General features: G+C 35.0%; 2 protein-coding genes across 5 annotated transcripts; both read right to left on the bottom strand.

Moving 5' to 3' along the window:
- On the bottom strand, positions 292–5,901 carry LOC18613828 (pectin acetylesterase 6). Of its 4 annotated transcripts, none has more exons than XM_018128045.1 (13): positions 5,437–5,900; positions 5,252–5,334; positions 4,930–5,059; positions 4,756–4,829; positions 4,254–4,340; positions 4,059–4,183; positions 3,901–3,961; positions 3,569–3,622; positions 3,407–3,484; positions 2,848–2,953; positions 2,595–2,740; positions 2,205–2,308; positions 292–633 (listed from the first exon to the last, which is right to left on the bottom strand). In XM_018128045.1, exons 1-13 carry the CDS (start codon positions 5,633–5,635, stop codon positions 588–590), a joined length of 1,293 nt encoding a protein of 430 aa, XP_017983534.1. In that variant the 5' UTR covers positions 5,636–5,900; the 3' UTR covers positions 292–587. The 4 variants fall into 4 exon arrangements, with proteins under 4 accessions (XP_017983534.1, XP_017983539.1, XP_007051327.2 ...); XM_018128050.1 differs by lacking the exon at positions 292–633 and adding an exon at positions 773–794 and having other exon boundaries at positions 5,437–5,899; XM_007051265.2 differs by lacking the exon at positions 292–633 and adding an exon at positions 824–1,278 and having other exon boundaries at positions 5,437–5,901.
- LOC18613829 (protein ABC transporter 1, mitochondrial) lies at positions 6,999–11,496 on the bottom strand. Its single transcript, XM_007051266.2, has 8 exons — positions 10,893–11,496; positions 10,559–10,784; positions 10,180–10,332; positions 9,366–9,524; positions 8,833–8,992; positions 8,470–8,579; positions 7,974–8,090; positions 6,999–7,641 (listed from the first exon to the last, which is right to left on the bottom strand). The coding sequence occupies exons 1-8, from the start codon at positions 11,420–11,422 to the stop codon at positions 7,249–7,251; spliced, it is 1,848 nt and encodes a 615-aa protein (XP_007051328.2). The 5' UTR covers positions 11,423–11,496; the 3' UTR covers positions 6,999–7,248.

Below are 17,734 nucleotides of genomic sequence, written 5' to 3' on the forward strand. Positions count from 1 at the left end.
AGTTACAGGTAAAGCATTTGGATAGAGATTTGTTTCACAGTGTGTTCCTAAAAATTGCATTTAAAACCTTGTTTACAAGAAAGAATTGTTTGTTCTTGCCCTCTGTTCTAACGGACGAAAGCAATCATAATTGCCCGCACAAAGAGTAAACGCATAAGCGGGGGGAAACTTGGGATTGGTTCCAATGTAAGGGGAATTTACAAATCGCCAAAATGATGATTTACTTCATTGTTTATATACCCCAGAGCAATAAAGCAAGGCTTTGGTCATGTGTTCATTATTAGGAGAAAGTAAAATAATCAGGCTTTCAATAATGAAGGCAGCACCTCAAGTACAAAGAACTAAGTGCACTCCCTATACAGTGGACAGGACTAAAATCCTGCTGAAAATAATTTCAACTACATAGTCTCCTGCATATGTTAAGACCCCTTCTTCCACAGTTAAAAATAATCATGAAATCTGATCAGAGATTGTATGTCAAAACAGAGTTGACAATCAAACTCACTGGAAAAGAACCACCATGCAAGGTATGGAGAGAGTATGAACCCAAAAATCTAACAGCTCAAATATCAGAATGTAGCAGCCTGTTACCTCCACCAGCAATATCGGTTTAGAAAATCAGGGATGCTCTCTCTATTCAGACAAAATCAATCCGTAAGAAATTACCACGAGATCTCAGTGATGACAGCTCCATACCAAGCCTAACCAGTTTAGGCAATCTCAGACAACAGTAAGCTAATCAGGTAAGCTGTTTAAACATCCTGCCACTACTTAATTCACATCACTTTCACATCCTACAATTCAACATAAAGTGAGAAAGCACTTGAAATGACAATCTAGAATAGACGCGAACACAAAATTTCATGATACACCAAAATATAGCATACAAAGAGATCAACCCTTTAGTCACAGAAGCCAAGAAACATCCCTCTCAGTGTTCATTTTCTTCACTTTCTTGAAATGACTAATACACATATGATTGGGAACAGGTTAACCATTCCCAAGCATAAACTATTGCAACCACAGAATATTAGAGAAGGAATGCAGTGGCTACTAAAGAAGCGCTTTGAATGAATGATTTGAAATGGTTGCAATCTAAAGATCCACCATATCTGCTAGGATGTGGACTTTAAAGTTATAATTATTAGTCACTGGCCAAACTGAAACTCCATGGTGCATTTGGAACATGTTAAGGTGATCAAGAGGGCACTAAGCAGATTTAGGAGAGTAAATGTCAACCTTGTGGACTGAGAGATCGTTATGGTCGATGTAACGTCACTGCAGAGGAAGATATTAATTTCAGTCCCACCGTAGACGTGGAGAGAGTAAATCCAGAAAGGGTGCATTAGGTATACTGAAAGCCAAGAAACTAGAAAGACACAATATAAATTACAATCCACTCAAGCACATGGGGGTGGGAGGATTTGAACTAAGACCTCTTAGGACATCACTGGATCCTTTTGCCATTAGGCCAAGGCCTCATTGCTAATTGCATCCTAGATTATTCATAAGGAAGTATAAAAACATATATCCCTAGAGATATAGAAGTGACAAAGGATTAACAAGGTTCATTTTGTAACATTTTCACTCATCTGTATATAGAAATTCAAATAGAATAACTAACATCAATGTGGAAATAAAAATTATATTCTGTATCCCTGCCACCTTAATTTACTTGCAAATGTTTTTATCCTAACAAATTTATGATTCTGACTAAAAAATGCCACAATAACAGAACAACAATTACAAGGATTAGCTTTGATGTCGCACTTTTGGTAAACTTTTTTGGGAATTCTAGGCATAGTTTGAGGTCCTAGTGAAAATTTAAAAGCATGAAACAGAATAATGTGAAAAAGGTGACGGTTGGCAGTAGTGCTAACAGTTAGGGTTCCATGAGTGTGGCCTTCATAAATCTCAAACAAAAAGATATCAAACATATTAATATATTTTTCTTCTCCGCTTGAGTTCAGAGATATCAAAGGTCTATGGAGAGATCATATGGCTTATAAATAATATTTCTGAAAAAAAAAAAGAGAAAAGATTATATTGCTAATCATTCTGATTTGCATTCCCCAGAAAGCCATAGCCTATCACTTTATTATCACAACAAATGAATGTTACAGTTTCCACAAATAGCAATTGGGGAAAAGAAAAAAATGGAAACCATACAGGCCCCAACAGGTCAACAAGAAGTTCTCACTCACTTGAAGACAAGATCGTGACAAGTACTGTCACATGGGTATGCACAGTCAATAGCTTTAACAGCTGTTCGATCAAAGAACCAGTCTCCAACAGACACTGCAACTGCCTGCATAATTATAATGAAATTCAAACTAATGCAAAAGATATTCTCATATAACCTCTGACCCATTCAGGCAGACAGAAATCTATTTGCTACTTTGTGTTTAAGCCTTAGCAAACATTTCAACATAAAGTTTGGAATTAAGGGACTATGGAGTTTTATGTTATTTCCACCCTAAATCACAAAGTGCTAAATGAGGTATAGTTCTCCAGAAACTTCAGAAGATAGACACTGTTATCATTTATCTGCAGCTGCTGCAGGAACTTAACAACTTAATACAGATGGGACATACCTTGTTTCCAATACGGGGAGAATCATTCTCATACCATGTATCCTGCCTCTCTGACTGGCAGTGAGCAAAACAAGAATTTATGAATAAACCATTTTGATTGGACTTTGAGAAAACATTTATGGCGTTGAGCATTTGACTCCTGAAGTCTGCTCAATGTGAGAAAGAAGAAAATAGCAGTTACAGGCAATTCATCTGTATTTTCCAGTTAATAAAATTAAGCCAAAACATAGCAGAAAACAAAATTGGAAATCACCTTGCAGAAACTGCATTTGTGTTGAGTTACAATGGGAACGATCCATTTTGCACTCACGCCAGGAGCCATGAGGATCAGCAGATGATGGAATTAAACTCTCTTGGACCTGAAAACAGAAATTAGAATATTAATCCAAGTTACTTGCCAATCAAGAGGTCATCTTGGTAAAGCTATTGGCGAATCCACTGGCAACTCCACCGGAAGAATGACTGTCTACTTTTGGGCTTTGGCTTGAGGTCAAAGGGGAAAGGAGAAGGATAGGCTTTTTTTTTTTTTTTTCATAGAAAGGATAGGGTTGTTTAGGTTCAAAGAGTTGCTGTCTTAGAAAAGCCAATGCAGGACAGGACCCAACAATGCCCTATTCAAACAATCAGGAAGTTTCACTCTGTTGACAGCTGTTTAGAGGAGGTCTTGACGTTTAGCATTATGAAATCTTGTCTGATATGTTTCTGGGTGGAAATATGGATTCTCATTAAAAGAAAAAAGACGAAGAGAAAATGAAAAGAATTAGCAGACACAAGAAGAAAAAGAAAGAAAGTAGCAAAAGGAGGAAGATTACCTGCCATGCATCATAGGCTGCATTGAGAAGAAACAAAGGAGTCCTGATATTTGCAACCAAGTTTTGAGGGAAGAAGCACTGTAAATGAAAGATAGAGTTACGATCCTTTGAATGAGTTAGATCTTCTCTCTTACCCTAATCTAGTTAAGCAGATATGTTTACCGAAGTTGGATCCATTTGACTGGTACAAGTGTTTGGCAGATTCTTTTGCACACCCTAAAATTTAATTGAGCAGAAAGCAATCAGAAAAGATTTCATGACAATGAGTGTTGATTACTCATAACAGCACTAGCATTTCTTTCCTGAGGACAAAAGATCTATGTTGAAAAGATTAATACCACAAAATACTAATATATAGCTCAGGCACCTCAGATCAAAAGCACTGAAGTGACTACAAATGACGCTTACTTGGCCTTCTAAGGTTAAGACACAAAACTAGCTATTAATTGAGTTTTCACCAACTCAGAAACTTAAAAGAGGAGCATAAGCAGTACCTGTAAGGTAACCACACCCCCATACATATCCCTTAATGAATGGCCACCAGCCACATTAGTTCTGCATAATTAATGGAAACCATTTATCAATACTATATTTTTGAATTGAAGAGAACCTACTATAACCACAAAGGAGGGAACAGAGCATAGTTCATTACGCATCAAGGAACATTCCCGCATCGCTTAGACATTTCACTTTGGTGGTTTTTGGAAACAAATCCTTAAATTCATCACAGTGTAGAATGGATGCTAGACCCCCAGCTGAGCATCCAGAAAGAAGAGCCTGAAACACAATCATATATTAGATACCCAAAACCAAATTGAAAACTAAAAGAACATGCTAGGTGCAAAACCTGCTCAGCATTCTGCATTCCCTTGGCCATTAATTCTTCCATAGCAGCTGACCAGATCCTTTGTCCTCTAAAATAAAGTTGGTTAGCCTGAAAGTAAAATCACTGAATACCATGAATACTTCACCAGATTATGACAGAAAAAAGTGCTATAGAATATATGCTAGAGAAGAAAAGCAATCTGTTCTGGAACAGAGTCTATCTTAAAGAACTAAACATGTTAATTTTAACCCCCCCCCCCCCCCTTTCCCCCCCCAAAAAGAATATCATCACTTGTCCAATTAGAGTTAGGTTACAATAATCACATCAACTAACTTCCCTAACAGTTATAAATCATTGAAGAGCATGACGGAAAAACAAGAAAATAATAACTGTAAGACTAGAAGAATCTAAAATAAGCATAAAGTAAATCAAACTTGACCACTAATTTCACTGACTAGGCTATTCGTGTCATGAGTAACAGTTCAGGAAAATGCTTCAAAGGGTTAAAAGTACTCTTGCTAACCTCATTCTGGCCCTCCCCAGCAAACGATGCCCCATCGCAGTACCGTAGCTTCACTCTGTTCCAGTTGTAGAAATCTGCAGGGCGCAAGAGGCCCCATTCAAAATTTTTATGAGGAAATGCTGCATAAATACTGGTCCAAAAAGTATAAAAATAGGATTACAAAATTCTACAAACCAGGATTTTCTTCAGCTTTATTGCTCAATATTCCGGTGAAATTTGTTTGCTTCGCCATAAATTTTGATGAACCACGTCGAGTAGTTTTACGGAAGACACAAGTTCGAATGTTATTACACCATCCACCTCCCTTAAGACAAACATTTATGCCGACAAAGTTAGAAAAATAGATGCAACCAGTAAAGAGATCTATGTTGGCATAGGAACAAAGTGATATGACTTCAGAATCCCAGCGCAAAAAGGATTACAAATCTATCTTTATCAGGATCATACAATGCTAAATACACTTATCAAATGAGGTGTTAAAGCCTGTTAAACAAACCTCCAAATGAATGAGCCAGCCGTTTGAACCTGAACCGAACCCACGATCCAGATGATAACCAGGAGGCGTCCCATCCAAACAAACTGTGACACAACGCATCAAAAAAAAAGGGAGAATTTTGATATTTCAACATGAACAAAAAATCAGGCTTTCAGGCACTCCTGAAATACAACAATCAGAATTACCAGCTCCTTTAGAAGCAGCTCCTTGAATGAGAGTGAGGGGAACCATGAGAGTGTTGGCGCCAGGGGACGCTGCATCTTTCTCCAAGTACGAAAGCAGACTCTCTTTAGCTTTCAATTCTTCAACCGCATCTTCAGATCGGCTCAAACCAATTCCAACTACACAACACAGACTCAAAACCCATATCGAAACCCGATTCATTATGTTTCTTCCTCCTGTCTTTTCAATCCTATCTATTTACAGAGTACAGCTAACTCTACCTACTAAGAAAAAAAAAAAACAATGTCTTTTCAGTCTGGGAGTTTCAAAATCTTAGCAATAGATAGCTGGCACTTAAAAATGACCATCAAAGTGCAAACTTTTTAGTGGGAATGTGGACATTATAATAATGGCTACAGATTTCCGCTAAGATGTTGATATCCCAATTTTGGATAACAAAAAATGAAGGCAACCTTGTACAGTTGAGGCACATTCACTGCTAATTGATTAGAATTTCTGGAATATAATTGGTCAGCCGCAAGAGACCGTTGTGTCTTTCCATTTATTTATTTATTTTTATTATTTCAGATTCCCATAATTGACAAATCTCCTCTTTTTTGCCGTCAGCTCAAAAGGCCAAAGCCACGTCCCTCTCAACACTCGATGCCATTTCCTTTTCTTTTCACTATCTAGCGGCCCCTTCCCTCCCTGACCACAGTTGTTCTCTTGAATGCTCCTAGTTAACTCCCTACCTTTTTAAACCCTCTGCGTATTACCCAAATTTAATTCTCTTTCCTTTTATAAAAGAATTACAACTAGTCTTTCTCTTCGATGCCCTGGGAAATTCTTGAAAAATGGAAATTATGGCAATTTCGTAACGTGAGGAAATGTTTATAAGCTAAGACAATCACAGTACTATCGCCGTTGGTGGGCAGGCAAAACAGAACAACTACTCTTACTAAAACAGTATGTTGGTTTGAAATGGCCAATGAGCTGGTCTAGTACTTGGTATCAAAGTAAGGCCCGGAGCCGTCGGACCACCGGCACAATTCTCGTGCATTGTACGATGATCATGAAGATGTTTGACGCACGCTCCCTATATTCGCGAATAACCCGCTTTCCAGTAATTGCGCTTGCGATCTAGTATTTTAATTGAATTATTTTTCCAACATTGTCATATTGGGTTTTATTGCAAATAAAAAAAAAACAGTAAACCACCATTCAGTAATTGTTTTCATTTAGAATTTTCGGTTAAAGCGTCGCAAAAATATATTCTTCATATTGGGTTTAGGTCAAACATTTTTGTCGATTTTCATGCTTTCCTTGAATTCGAGGGCTTATACATGCAAAGTGCAAGAGTATCTTTGTTCTTTTACTTTTGGTATTCTGCTTTTATGATTTCTGTCTTCTGGCGATAAAGTTATTCTTGTCAGTCTGTAATCAACTGTGTCTGTCGATGTTGGACTGCAGGTTGTCAACACTTCGTTGTTGATCCCAGCCTACTCAATATTTGATAGGCCATGCCCAAGAGAGCACTAGAGCATTAAACAATGAAAGTAAATATAACGCAAAGGAGATCAGAACCTGGACATAACTCAACCCTTTCTCCTTCACCCTTCTTTTAATTGTCTGTAAAGAATTATATGAATCTAGAATGTGGGCTGCATTGCAGCTCCATTGTTGGCTCAACCTATTTCAATTATGGGAATATGCTACAAATTCATACTATGATGGGATGGAAATTTGGCCAATTGCATCCCTACTATTACACATGTATGAATTAATCAAAATTTGGAACAAAACTTCGAGAAAGGAAAGAGGAGATGAAAATCCCATCAAGATGCAGAAGCACTTGATAAGATATCCTCATCTTCACCAAAAGGATAGTGCTCATACACTTCAAGTAATAGTTCCCTGCACGGTACAACAGCCCCAAGCTTAATGCAAGCCAAGAAAGCACCTGAGAGTTTCCGATGAAGACTGTAAGCCTCATCAGGGGGTGGAGTAAGCCTGTGCCTCAGCATTGTTGCCCCAAGGTTTGAAATGCTTTGAGTAATATTAGTGGAGCGGAAATCATAGCCACCAGGCTTTGAGAATGGCAATCCCACGACAAAACCAGCTTGAACATGAGCCTCCAGCATTACCTCTGATTCCTTTCCCGTGAGGAACCCAAGCCTCTTTGACATCTCAATAACTGCCTCTCTGTCATCATTTGCACAAGCCATAACCTGGTCAAACATGTACAAGGAAGGAATCCTTTAGTTCAAATGGTAGAACAATCAAATCTGAAGATGCTAAAAATTTAACAGTGTTCAACAAACTATTGTAACACAAGGTTGGACATCTTGCTGCATTAATAAGCTTAAAGTGAAATCACTTTAGAGATCAAACTATATAAATACATGTTTATGCAGGAAAAAACTAAAAGAAGAAAAAATATGATCCATAAAGGTCTGAGAAGTATAAATGGCCAGTTTTCAGTCTAAATGTCAACATGAAATAATTAATGCTCCATTCATACAGAGAATTGATGCCACAAGCACTTTGGAAGGGAACTGACCATTCTCAAATAGTCATCAACAAAACGTTTTGGATAATCTCGAGCTGCTCCAAAGTCAATGAGATTGATTGTTCTGGTGGCCTCATCATATAAGAAATTACTCCAATTAGGGTCAGTCTGCACCAGAGCAAACACAATGTTTAAGACAAGCAAGAAATCACTTCTTCAACAATACTTCTAAAATGAAATAATGCAGAAGTTTAAGAGAGTATATTAAGCAACCTCACAGAAAGGGCTAAACACATAGATCTACAAAGTTTTCTAAAAGGAAACTTCCAGTATCTGCTTGAATAGATTGCCATATGCTTAGAAAAAAATTTTGAGAAATATACTAACCAACCATTTTATAATCTTTAAAGTAACTCTAAACCTTAGATGAAAAAGCATAAATAACCTTTAGGAATTTAAATACTTTGTAAAGAGAAGTAGGAAATATAGAGAAACACACAATATAATAACCTCTTGAAAAAGGAAAACGAAATTAAAGAAAGCATGCCTGCATGAAGCGGAATACAAAAAGCTCCATTAATGTCAGTTGCAGCAACTTTCTCCCAACATAATTACGAGTTCCTTGGTTTAGTAATGCAACCTTGTCAATTGGAACTCCTGCAGAAAGTAAATAATATTTTCAAACTGAAAAATAGGGTTCACGAGATAATTCTATCAACTTTATCAACTGGAAACTGTTTTAGAGTACTGAATCACATTTATGCACTTTGATCTATCTGAAATTCCAGTTAAAAAATTTTCTTTTAAGCAATTAAGGAAATTGTCCTTGGAATAATTAGTAATATAGCACCATACCATTGAAACAAATGATTTAAGCAAAATAGGAACCCAAAAGACACAACATAATTACCATAGACAAGTTCTGTCGTTAAAACTCTTTTGCTTGAAATATCATCTATAACAAGTGGAACATAAAATCCCTCTCTGCTGGATAGCAGATCACAGAATCTTTTCTGATTGGATGCCTCCAAATTATAGTCACATTCACGAGATAATTCTTCTTTAGCCACCTGCAAGAATTCATGTAACGGACATAAACATGCAAATCTTCTTTTAAACACAGAATTTTCATTTGTTAAATGCCCCAGACTATCATCCAATCACTTAATTCACATTCTCTAGCATCCAATACAGGACTGAGCAGCCATTTTTGAGGCATGAGAAAAGTAAGCACTGGAACCCACTACCCTGAGCAAAAAAGGTGCAGGAAAAGGATCAAACATTCATAAGAGAAAATACTCTAGTTATATACTGGGTGAGGCAAGTCTATATCTAAATGTGTCCATCATAGCACTAGCATTTAAGGCCAACCACTTACTTATTACAATACGCATACTAGGAAATTGAATAATAATGCAAGTTCATACAAGCATAACAGCCTACCTTCATTGCTCTATCAAGATAAAGTCCTTCAGGAATTAGATTTGTATAATCTAATAGAAGTTTCACGTTCTGAATGTCACTTTCAATGCTATCTGCCACACCAGGGTACTGAATTTTCATGGCTACATCCATACCATCCTTTGTGACAGCTTGGTGAACCTACAATTATAGAAAAACTGTAAGTCCAGGCTGGGTAACCATCAAAATGATATAAAAGGCCCTTGGAACGGGACAACAGTTGGTTCATCCAAATTAAACCATTGAGAAAAATATTCAATCTGAAATGATCAAACAGAGCAGTCTCATGGTAAAGAAAGAAAAAGTAAACAGACAAGCAAGCATTGTAAGAATTTGAAATGCTGATAGTAATAAAATAAGGAAAGCAAAAATCAAGAACTGCATTTCATATATACAAAAAAGAAACTACATGTAACTAGCATCAAACTAACTTTCAAAAAAAAAAAAAAACTAAGCCAGAGACAAGTTAAAATGTATAATGCAGAAAATGATCACATAAAACACCAGCAAACTAAAACGAAGGTTGAAAAGAAGACCAAATCCTGAGCTTCACCAAGTTATCCATTTCAACCATATAACATCAATTCTAGAAAAAAAAATAATGAGTAATTGATATTAATATGTTCACATCTTGATCAAAAGTTTGCACACAAAGACTCCTGCTAGCACGATCAATAAAAGAAGTAAAACATAGAAAGAGAAATATGCTACCTTACATGGTTACAAAGACTTAACATATAAGGGAACATCCTAGTCAGTGTGACAATGAAAACGACATGCAACTATTTTGGTTTACCTGGCCTATACTTGCAGCAGCCATGGGTTCATAATCAAAGCTAGTCAACTTTGAAGACCAATCACGGCCTAGTTCAGCATCCAAAACTTGATTGAGCTGGCTCCTTGGCATCACATCTGCCCCTTGACGCACAATATCCAGAGCAGTTAAGATCTACAGAAAATGAAAGAATTCAAAAATAAGATTATCCATTATGCCAAGTTTTATGGCCAAGTTGATTCAAGGAAAAGATATAAAACACAACCCTCTGCCTAAAATCCTCTTAACTGACTCCTTTAAAAGAACTACAAATGTATCTCTTCTCCTGAGCCAAATATCCCACTATCAAGTTACATTCATACGACAGCGTTCTAACACATATAACAGAAAATTACCATACCGGAGCAGGAACAAGGGATTCATCCTGTATGCTTAACATCTGACCAATTTTTAAAGCCGCGCCACGCATCCTACAAAGCGCAAGGGCCAATCTTTCTGCATTTTGTTCAGACAAGAATGGTGAAATAGCAGATTGCTTGTCGTTTGAGTTTGGTGAACCATAGACAAGCCTCTTGGCAGATTCCTGAACTGTTCCCCAAGCAAGACCGGCTCCTAAAGCAGCAAAGCTTTTGATGTTATAAAAAGCACAAGTTAGCAAAATATAGCAGAAAAAAGAAAAATTTTGCAATAGCAATATAACTAAAACATTAAAAGAATACAAAAACAAAATTTACCCAAATGCTCTAGAAAATGGAGTAGCAGGAACTTTCCTTTCCCTCGGCCTCCGTCTCTTCAAATCTACTGGCGCCTCTGCCGCCACTTCACCGTCGTCAACATCGTGCTTATGATCCAAATTGGACTCACTTTCTCTCTCTAATCCATCATTACCAACCTTCTCTTCAAGAATCGTTTGATCATTACTGCTGACGACTATTTCGCAATGGATTGGTTCATCTAGGGTGGGGTTCGCCGGTGCGACGCCGTTGGAGAAAGAATTTACATTGTCCTCGGCAACGCCATCGTTATTGCTGTTGAAGTAGACGACGGATTCTTTGGGCCTAGGGCTGGAGAACTCACGGACCGTACCTTTAGTTAGGCCCGTTAGGTCGGTAGCCGAGACTACAGCGTTTTTGATAGAGGAAGCGAGTAGGGTTTCGAGATCGCCTTTTTTGGCGTTCTCGATCGTTTGGGAGCGTTTGACGATCTCTTTGGCGATTAAAGAAAGGCCGTTCACCAGCCTCCCCAGCTGATTCAAAGAACTCATGGCACGTTTAATTCAAAACATCTTGTAATTTCTCCAAAAAGATTTCTGCTTCTGACTTCTTTTCTGATTACAGCCCAAAATATATATATATATATATATATATATATATATAGTAAGTCGAAGAAATCTTGGGGTTTGAATTGAATGTAAATTATTTCTGTTCTAAAGTGAAGGCTTAAGACTACGAGGGTTTTGTCGTGTCCATGAAATTGGGAAGAAAGCAGAGTTGGCGACGTGGAGGCTTGTAGCTGTTTGTTTCCGGATGGACTGACCCAATGAGCCCAAACATGTTTGTTTTCTTAAAAAGCCAGAGCCTTTGCCCCAACATTTAAATCCACTCTTCTAGAGCTTGCCCTCAGCCCAAGCCCTACCAGTTCTGAGGTGCATTTCGATACTTATTAATTATATATAAAAATAAAAAAGCAGGTCTGGTTGTCATTAAAGATTAATTTAATAGGATCATAAATGGATAATGATTCATTATATATAAAACTAATTAAAATGCGAATAATTTCTCAGTTGTCTCATAATAACAGATGTGTACGTTTCTGGAAAATGAGAAAAGAATGTGATTAATTTGTATATTATTTTATTTTTTTCTTCTCTTTTGCGATTTCTTACTTTTTACATAATTATAATATTCAATCCACCCCTAAGAAAACTAATGTGTGCCCATGAAACTTCATCTCAGAGATCGAAGAAGCGTTTTTACATAATTTACAATGGGTGTTAATTACGACGTTGAACGCCCATTTCTCCTTCGGCACGATCAGCAAACTGTCAAGATCCTCGTACTGTCTACGCTGGATCTGCAAAACATGGCACAAATGCACCAATGAGTTAAGCTGTAATGTGTAACAAGTATACTGAAGACATAAATAAGGAATAAATGTTGTGAAACACCATGAATAACAAGCAAAATGTTGTGACATGCCATGCATAACAAGTAAAATATTGTGACACGTCATGCATAACAAGTAAAATCTTGTGACACGTCATGCATAACAAGTCAAATGTTGTGACACGCCATGCATATCAAGTCAAATGTTATCACACGCTAACGTTGACACGCCAATAACTAACTATAATAACAATGACGTGACACGGTAAACACCAAAACCCCCTAACACCACTACGACTTAACCCCAAAAACCATTAAACCAGCAAGAACACAGTCTAAACATTTACAAAACAAAACAAAAAACACGAACATATCAAGCAAACCCAGTAAAAAAGCAAAAAATTAACGAACACAAGAATGTTTAATTTGAGACTCACTGACCTCTTCACTTAAAGTTAACATTGTTGCTGGTGCTGTGGTGTTGTTACGCTTGCAAAGAGCCTTCTTGAACACTCCAGTACCGGCAGGAATGAGAAATGAATCACACAGATATTAGAAATTCTGAAAAATAACTGTTTAAAATGAAAAATGGCCTTATAATATTCTTTTTTATTCGTTTCACTAAGGGAAATTAATTTAGTGGAAGTCCAAACGATTACCATGTTAATTGCCCGCTTTTCTGTTCCCTCTCTCTATTTCAAACCATGACTTGTCAGTTGTTCAAGCAATGCCTTGTCACACACTCTAAACCATGGCGTGTCAGCTTTTCAAGCAATGTTGTGTCACACACTCTAAACCATGGCGTGTCAGTTGTTCAAGCAATGCCTTGTCACACACTCTAAACATGGGTGTCACCAACTCTGAACTCTGGCTTGTTATAGTTTCCCTCAATGGCGTGTCACCAACTCTGAACTCTGGCATGTCACAAATTCTCTCTATGGCATCTCACAAACTTTGAACGCTGGCGTNTATATATATATATATATATATATATATATATATATATATATAAAATCAAACAATTCTTAAAATTCAAATTAACTCATAATTAACAAGCAAATAAGTTCTAGAATAAAACAAACATCAACTTCAATAAGTATAAGCAATCATAGCATTCATCTTCCTTGACAACAAATGTGTAAGTTTAATGTATAATTGAGCATGGTCCTACACAAATAAAATAAATGAGAAATTATGTCACTCTTAAGATCAGATATAATAGATTTTATTTTTGAAAAAACAAATGAAAATAAAAGTAGTATATTATTTGCCTTTTATGTCATTCTTTAAACAAATTTTCGAAACACACCAATGCTTTCAAAATCTCTACAAGAAGCCTACTTTTATGATTACTCATGGCTCTCTCACTAATGTTAAAAGCTTACTCGAATGTAATTGTAAAAAAAGAAAAGCAAAAAAAAATTTTGACAATCATTTACAATACAGAATACTTTATTCTTTTTTTTTTTAATTTTCACCAATTAAGAATATCAAAAACTTGAATGCATGGCAAAACTGGCTCATGTTGGTAGGGATCTAATTTTGACTTCACTTGCACACCTATAGAAGAATTAACTAACAAATGCAACAACCTTGGAAAGATCTAGATTATTTAATATTTTATGCAATTATAATACTAATATTTAAATGATATTAAATGATAACATTAATTATTGGATAACATTAGTTGTTGTTATTGTTGTTGAAATAATATAAATTTTATTTATTAAATTCATTGTTATCTTTATTTAATTCTTAAAAATTATTTTGTATATTGAATTATTATATTTGCAACAATTTTAAATATTTTCCTTTTTAGTATGAAACAACATTACTTTTACCAAACATGTTGGTGGCGTTTGATATTTTACAATACAATGTAATTATAAGTAATGTGATGCAAGGAAAATAATATTACAGTGCTTGGTATATAAGTAAAATAATGATTAAAATACAGAGAAAATAACATTACAATGTTTGGTTTACAATTGCTTTACTAAATATGTAATTTTAATTTTCAAAATTATCCCTATTTATTAAAATACAAATTTAATATACTTGTATTTTTTATTGTTAATTTTTATATAATATCATCTCTTAAATATATTTTTAATGTCATATATTTTATTTTCATTTCTTATTATAATCTTATACATTTTATTTTCATTTCTTTAATATAACTTTTTATATTATATATTTTATTTTAATTCCTTTTACCTATATTATATAAATTTTAATTTTTTATATTTTATTTTAATTTCTAATTCTTATATTATATATTTTATTTTAATTATAACATCACAAAATATCTTTAACAAAATAATAAAGTTAAAGGGTTATAATGTTTTTAATAACATTACAGAATGTAATGTAATTTAATTACATTGGTTTTGGACTGCGATCACGTTATATCACTTGGCTGTAATTTAATTTAATTAAACACATTACAGAAAATGTGCTCATACTTTTTTTCATACCAAATACTACCGTTTTATGTTTGACATGTATAGTGCTAATTGTTGTTGAGATTGATTGATGAGGAGAGCTGAGCACAAGATTATTTCTACGTTTTGGGTTTGGCCTTATTGAAAACAGCATAGATTGATTGCCTTCTCATGTCATGCAAGGCCATGTGGGATACAATAAAAAATGACTCAAAACATTTAAAACAACAAAAGGAAGAATGAAAGAGTGGAACATTAATTTGTTTATTTTGTCTCTACAATTGTGTAAGGATTCCTATCTCCAAAATCCAAATCATTTATTTTGTTTGTATGCTTGCTCTGGCATTGCTTTTTAGTCACCCAGTAACCATTACCAAAACTGTTTGTGGGGTAGTCATTGAGAGGATTAATGGCATATATATAACTCTTCAAACTTTATATGGAAAAACTGAGCATGTGAGGGCAAAAATCAACATTCAAATCTTACATAAGATTGGGTGGGTGCATGTCCTATCTCTTTCTACCACAATGCAGGAATGTGCTACGACCCATTGCATTAATATTCATGATATATACTCTTTCCTCTTTGATTTTTTTTTCTTTCCTTTTTCCCTTTTTAGTACCACTGCATTATGCCCTTATCTGCGAAGATTTTACAAATCTTGGACCAGAGAGGGGTTGATTGAATAAAGGCACTCCAACTAGTACTAAGATAAGTATATGCTTGGTTATACCGATCAAGTGCCGTAGCATACTTGAGTACAGCAGTGTTTTGACACTCCCTCGCTGTCAAAAGCAAGGAAATGTGTGACAGGCAAGACTTGGTTTTGGTTTTAAGTCATACTGCATTTACATTTTTTCATCAAAATATCTCCATCAGTTCTTGCTTTCCTGCGGCTGGTGCAAAGTTCCCAAGGGCAAAAAGTCTAGCCGGAACTGCAGAATCCAACAATGTTTGAGTGCATGTATTCCCTGCTCAAGGAACAGATTCGAATCCTCCTATCCCAAGATAAGAAAGGAAAATGTTTAAGCAACTTGTACTTTCCCTCAATGCCTCGTCCACCGATGACTGTTATAAGAAAATTACTCATTTGATTTATCGGTTTATCCCCTTTTTATTCATGCCAACAGGTAGATTCAGCTCACTTGCCCATCTTCTAGTTCAAGCAAATTATTGCTTTCAGCTCACGTGAAGAGTACCCCATTTGCGCTGGTTAAAATCGGTGGAGATAACAGATGAACAGTTGCGTAAGGACCAAAGAATAGATGGAGCAGTATATAATGCCATTTCCTCATTAATTTTGATAATTGAATATTTACTGCGATATGCTTTATTCTATATACCCTAGAAAGGAATTATACTCATCTTCAAAACCCCACTTCACTGTAGCTGACGAGCCCCTCACCCATATTCTGGATTCCAAGATTCCAGACCAACTTGAAACCATCCCTTAGTCTCCTTTCAGGATAAACAAATAAAGCCCCAATATTCTCATTTGCCAAAATGCAATGCAAATCATGCAACAACCTATTGTATTTTGGGACCATTTTTTTTTAGCCCTCAAAGTTAGTATTTTTAGTAAAAAAACTTTTTTTTTTAATTTTAATTATTTTTAACCAAAAAAAAAAGCTTTTTTGAATAAAATTACCTTTATAAAAGTTCTCATATTCAAGAGCACGTATCGAAAAAAATTTATTTATTTTTTTAAAAAAATCAACACACTATTCAGAAAAGATGATATAGAGGTGTAAAAGTTAACAACAAAATATTTAAATTATATAAAAAGAAAGATGAAAAAAACAAGTATCATCATCGTAATCATGCTCTCATACACACAAATGAACAAATGAAAAAAAAAAAGAAAAAGGGAAGTGGAGACAAATCTATTTTGATTTTTCATGAGTCTTTTGTTTTTTATTTTTTAAGTTGGTGGAATTGCTGTGGAAGGATCCAAAACCTTGATAACTGCAGCCCTAAGGATGCACTAGTGGTATGCCGTTGTTGTAAAAATTTTGACGAAAGGACCAACCCAAAATACTTAAAAAAAATTATTGTTACACGTTATGTTTAAGATGTTTAATTCCAAGAGTTTATATCCTAGTGAAATATAAAAATGGATATCAAGTTACATGTCATGTTTAAAAAATAATATTATTATATACCATATTCAAAAAAATGTTGTCACACATCATGTTGAAAAAAATGTTATTACATACCATGTTTAAGTTGTTTAACTCCAAAAGTTGTGTCCTAGTGAAATACAAAGATGGAAACCAAGTTACACGTCATGTTGAGAAAAAATTATTACTTCATATTAAAAAAAAGTTATTATATGTCATGTTTAAGATATTTAACTCTAAAAGTTTATGTCCTAGTAAAATACAAAGATAGAGACCAAGTTATATGCCATATTGAAAAAAAAATTGTTACACGTTGTGTTAAAAAAAAGTTATTATATGCTATGTTTAAGGTATTTAACTCTAATAGTTTATATCCTAGTGAAATATAAAGATAGAGACCAAGTTACACACCGTATTAAAAAAAAATGGTTGTTACAAGTTATGTTGATAAAAAAGTTATTACACGCCATATTTAAAATATTTAACTCCAAGAGTTTTATATCCTAATGAAATGCAAAGATAAAGATCAAGTTACATATCATGTCTAAATTATGCCATATTCAATAGATTTATTACATGCCAAGTGCATTAGAGTTGCTACATGCAAGCATGGTGTGTAACAACTTTAAGCAGTGTTTTAATTTATAGATTTCACTTATATAACTTCAACCCATCAACTTTGAGATTCTATGGATGTAAATTAATAAACCCAAGAACATATATTGATGTCATCTCTGCTCTTTAATTTGTAAATCGATGACGATATGGAGAGAAATAGACAGAAATAGATAGTGATTGTGGTAAAATTAGAAAGAGCTAGATAACGAAAGAAAGAAATCGAGAGCACAGCAGACAAATGCAGGAGAAAGAAATTAATAAAATTAGAGAGAGCTGGATGGCAAAAGA

This window comes from Theobroma cacao, chromosome 1, assembly GCF_000208745.1.
Source record: "Theobroma cacao cultivar B97-61/B2 chromosome 1, Criollo_cocoa_genome_V2, whole genome shotgun sequence".
Classification (NCBI taxonomy): Eukaryota; Viridiplantae; Streptophyta; class Magnoliopsida; order Malvales; family Malvaceae; genus Theobroma; species Theobroma cacao.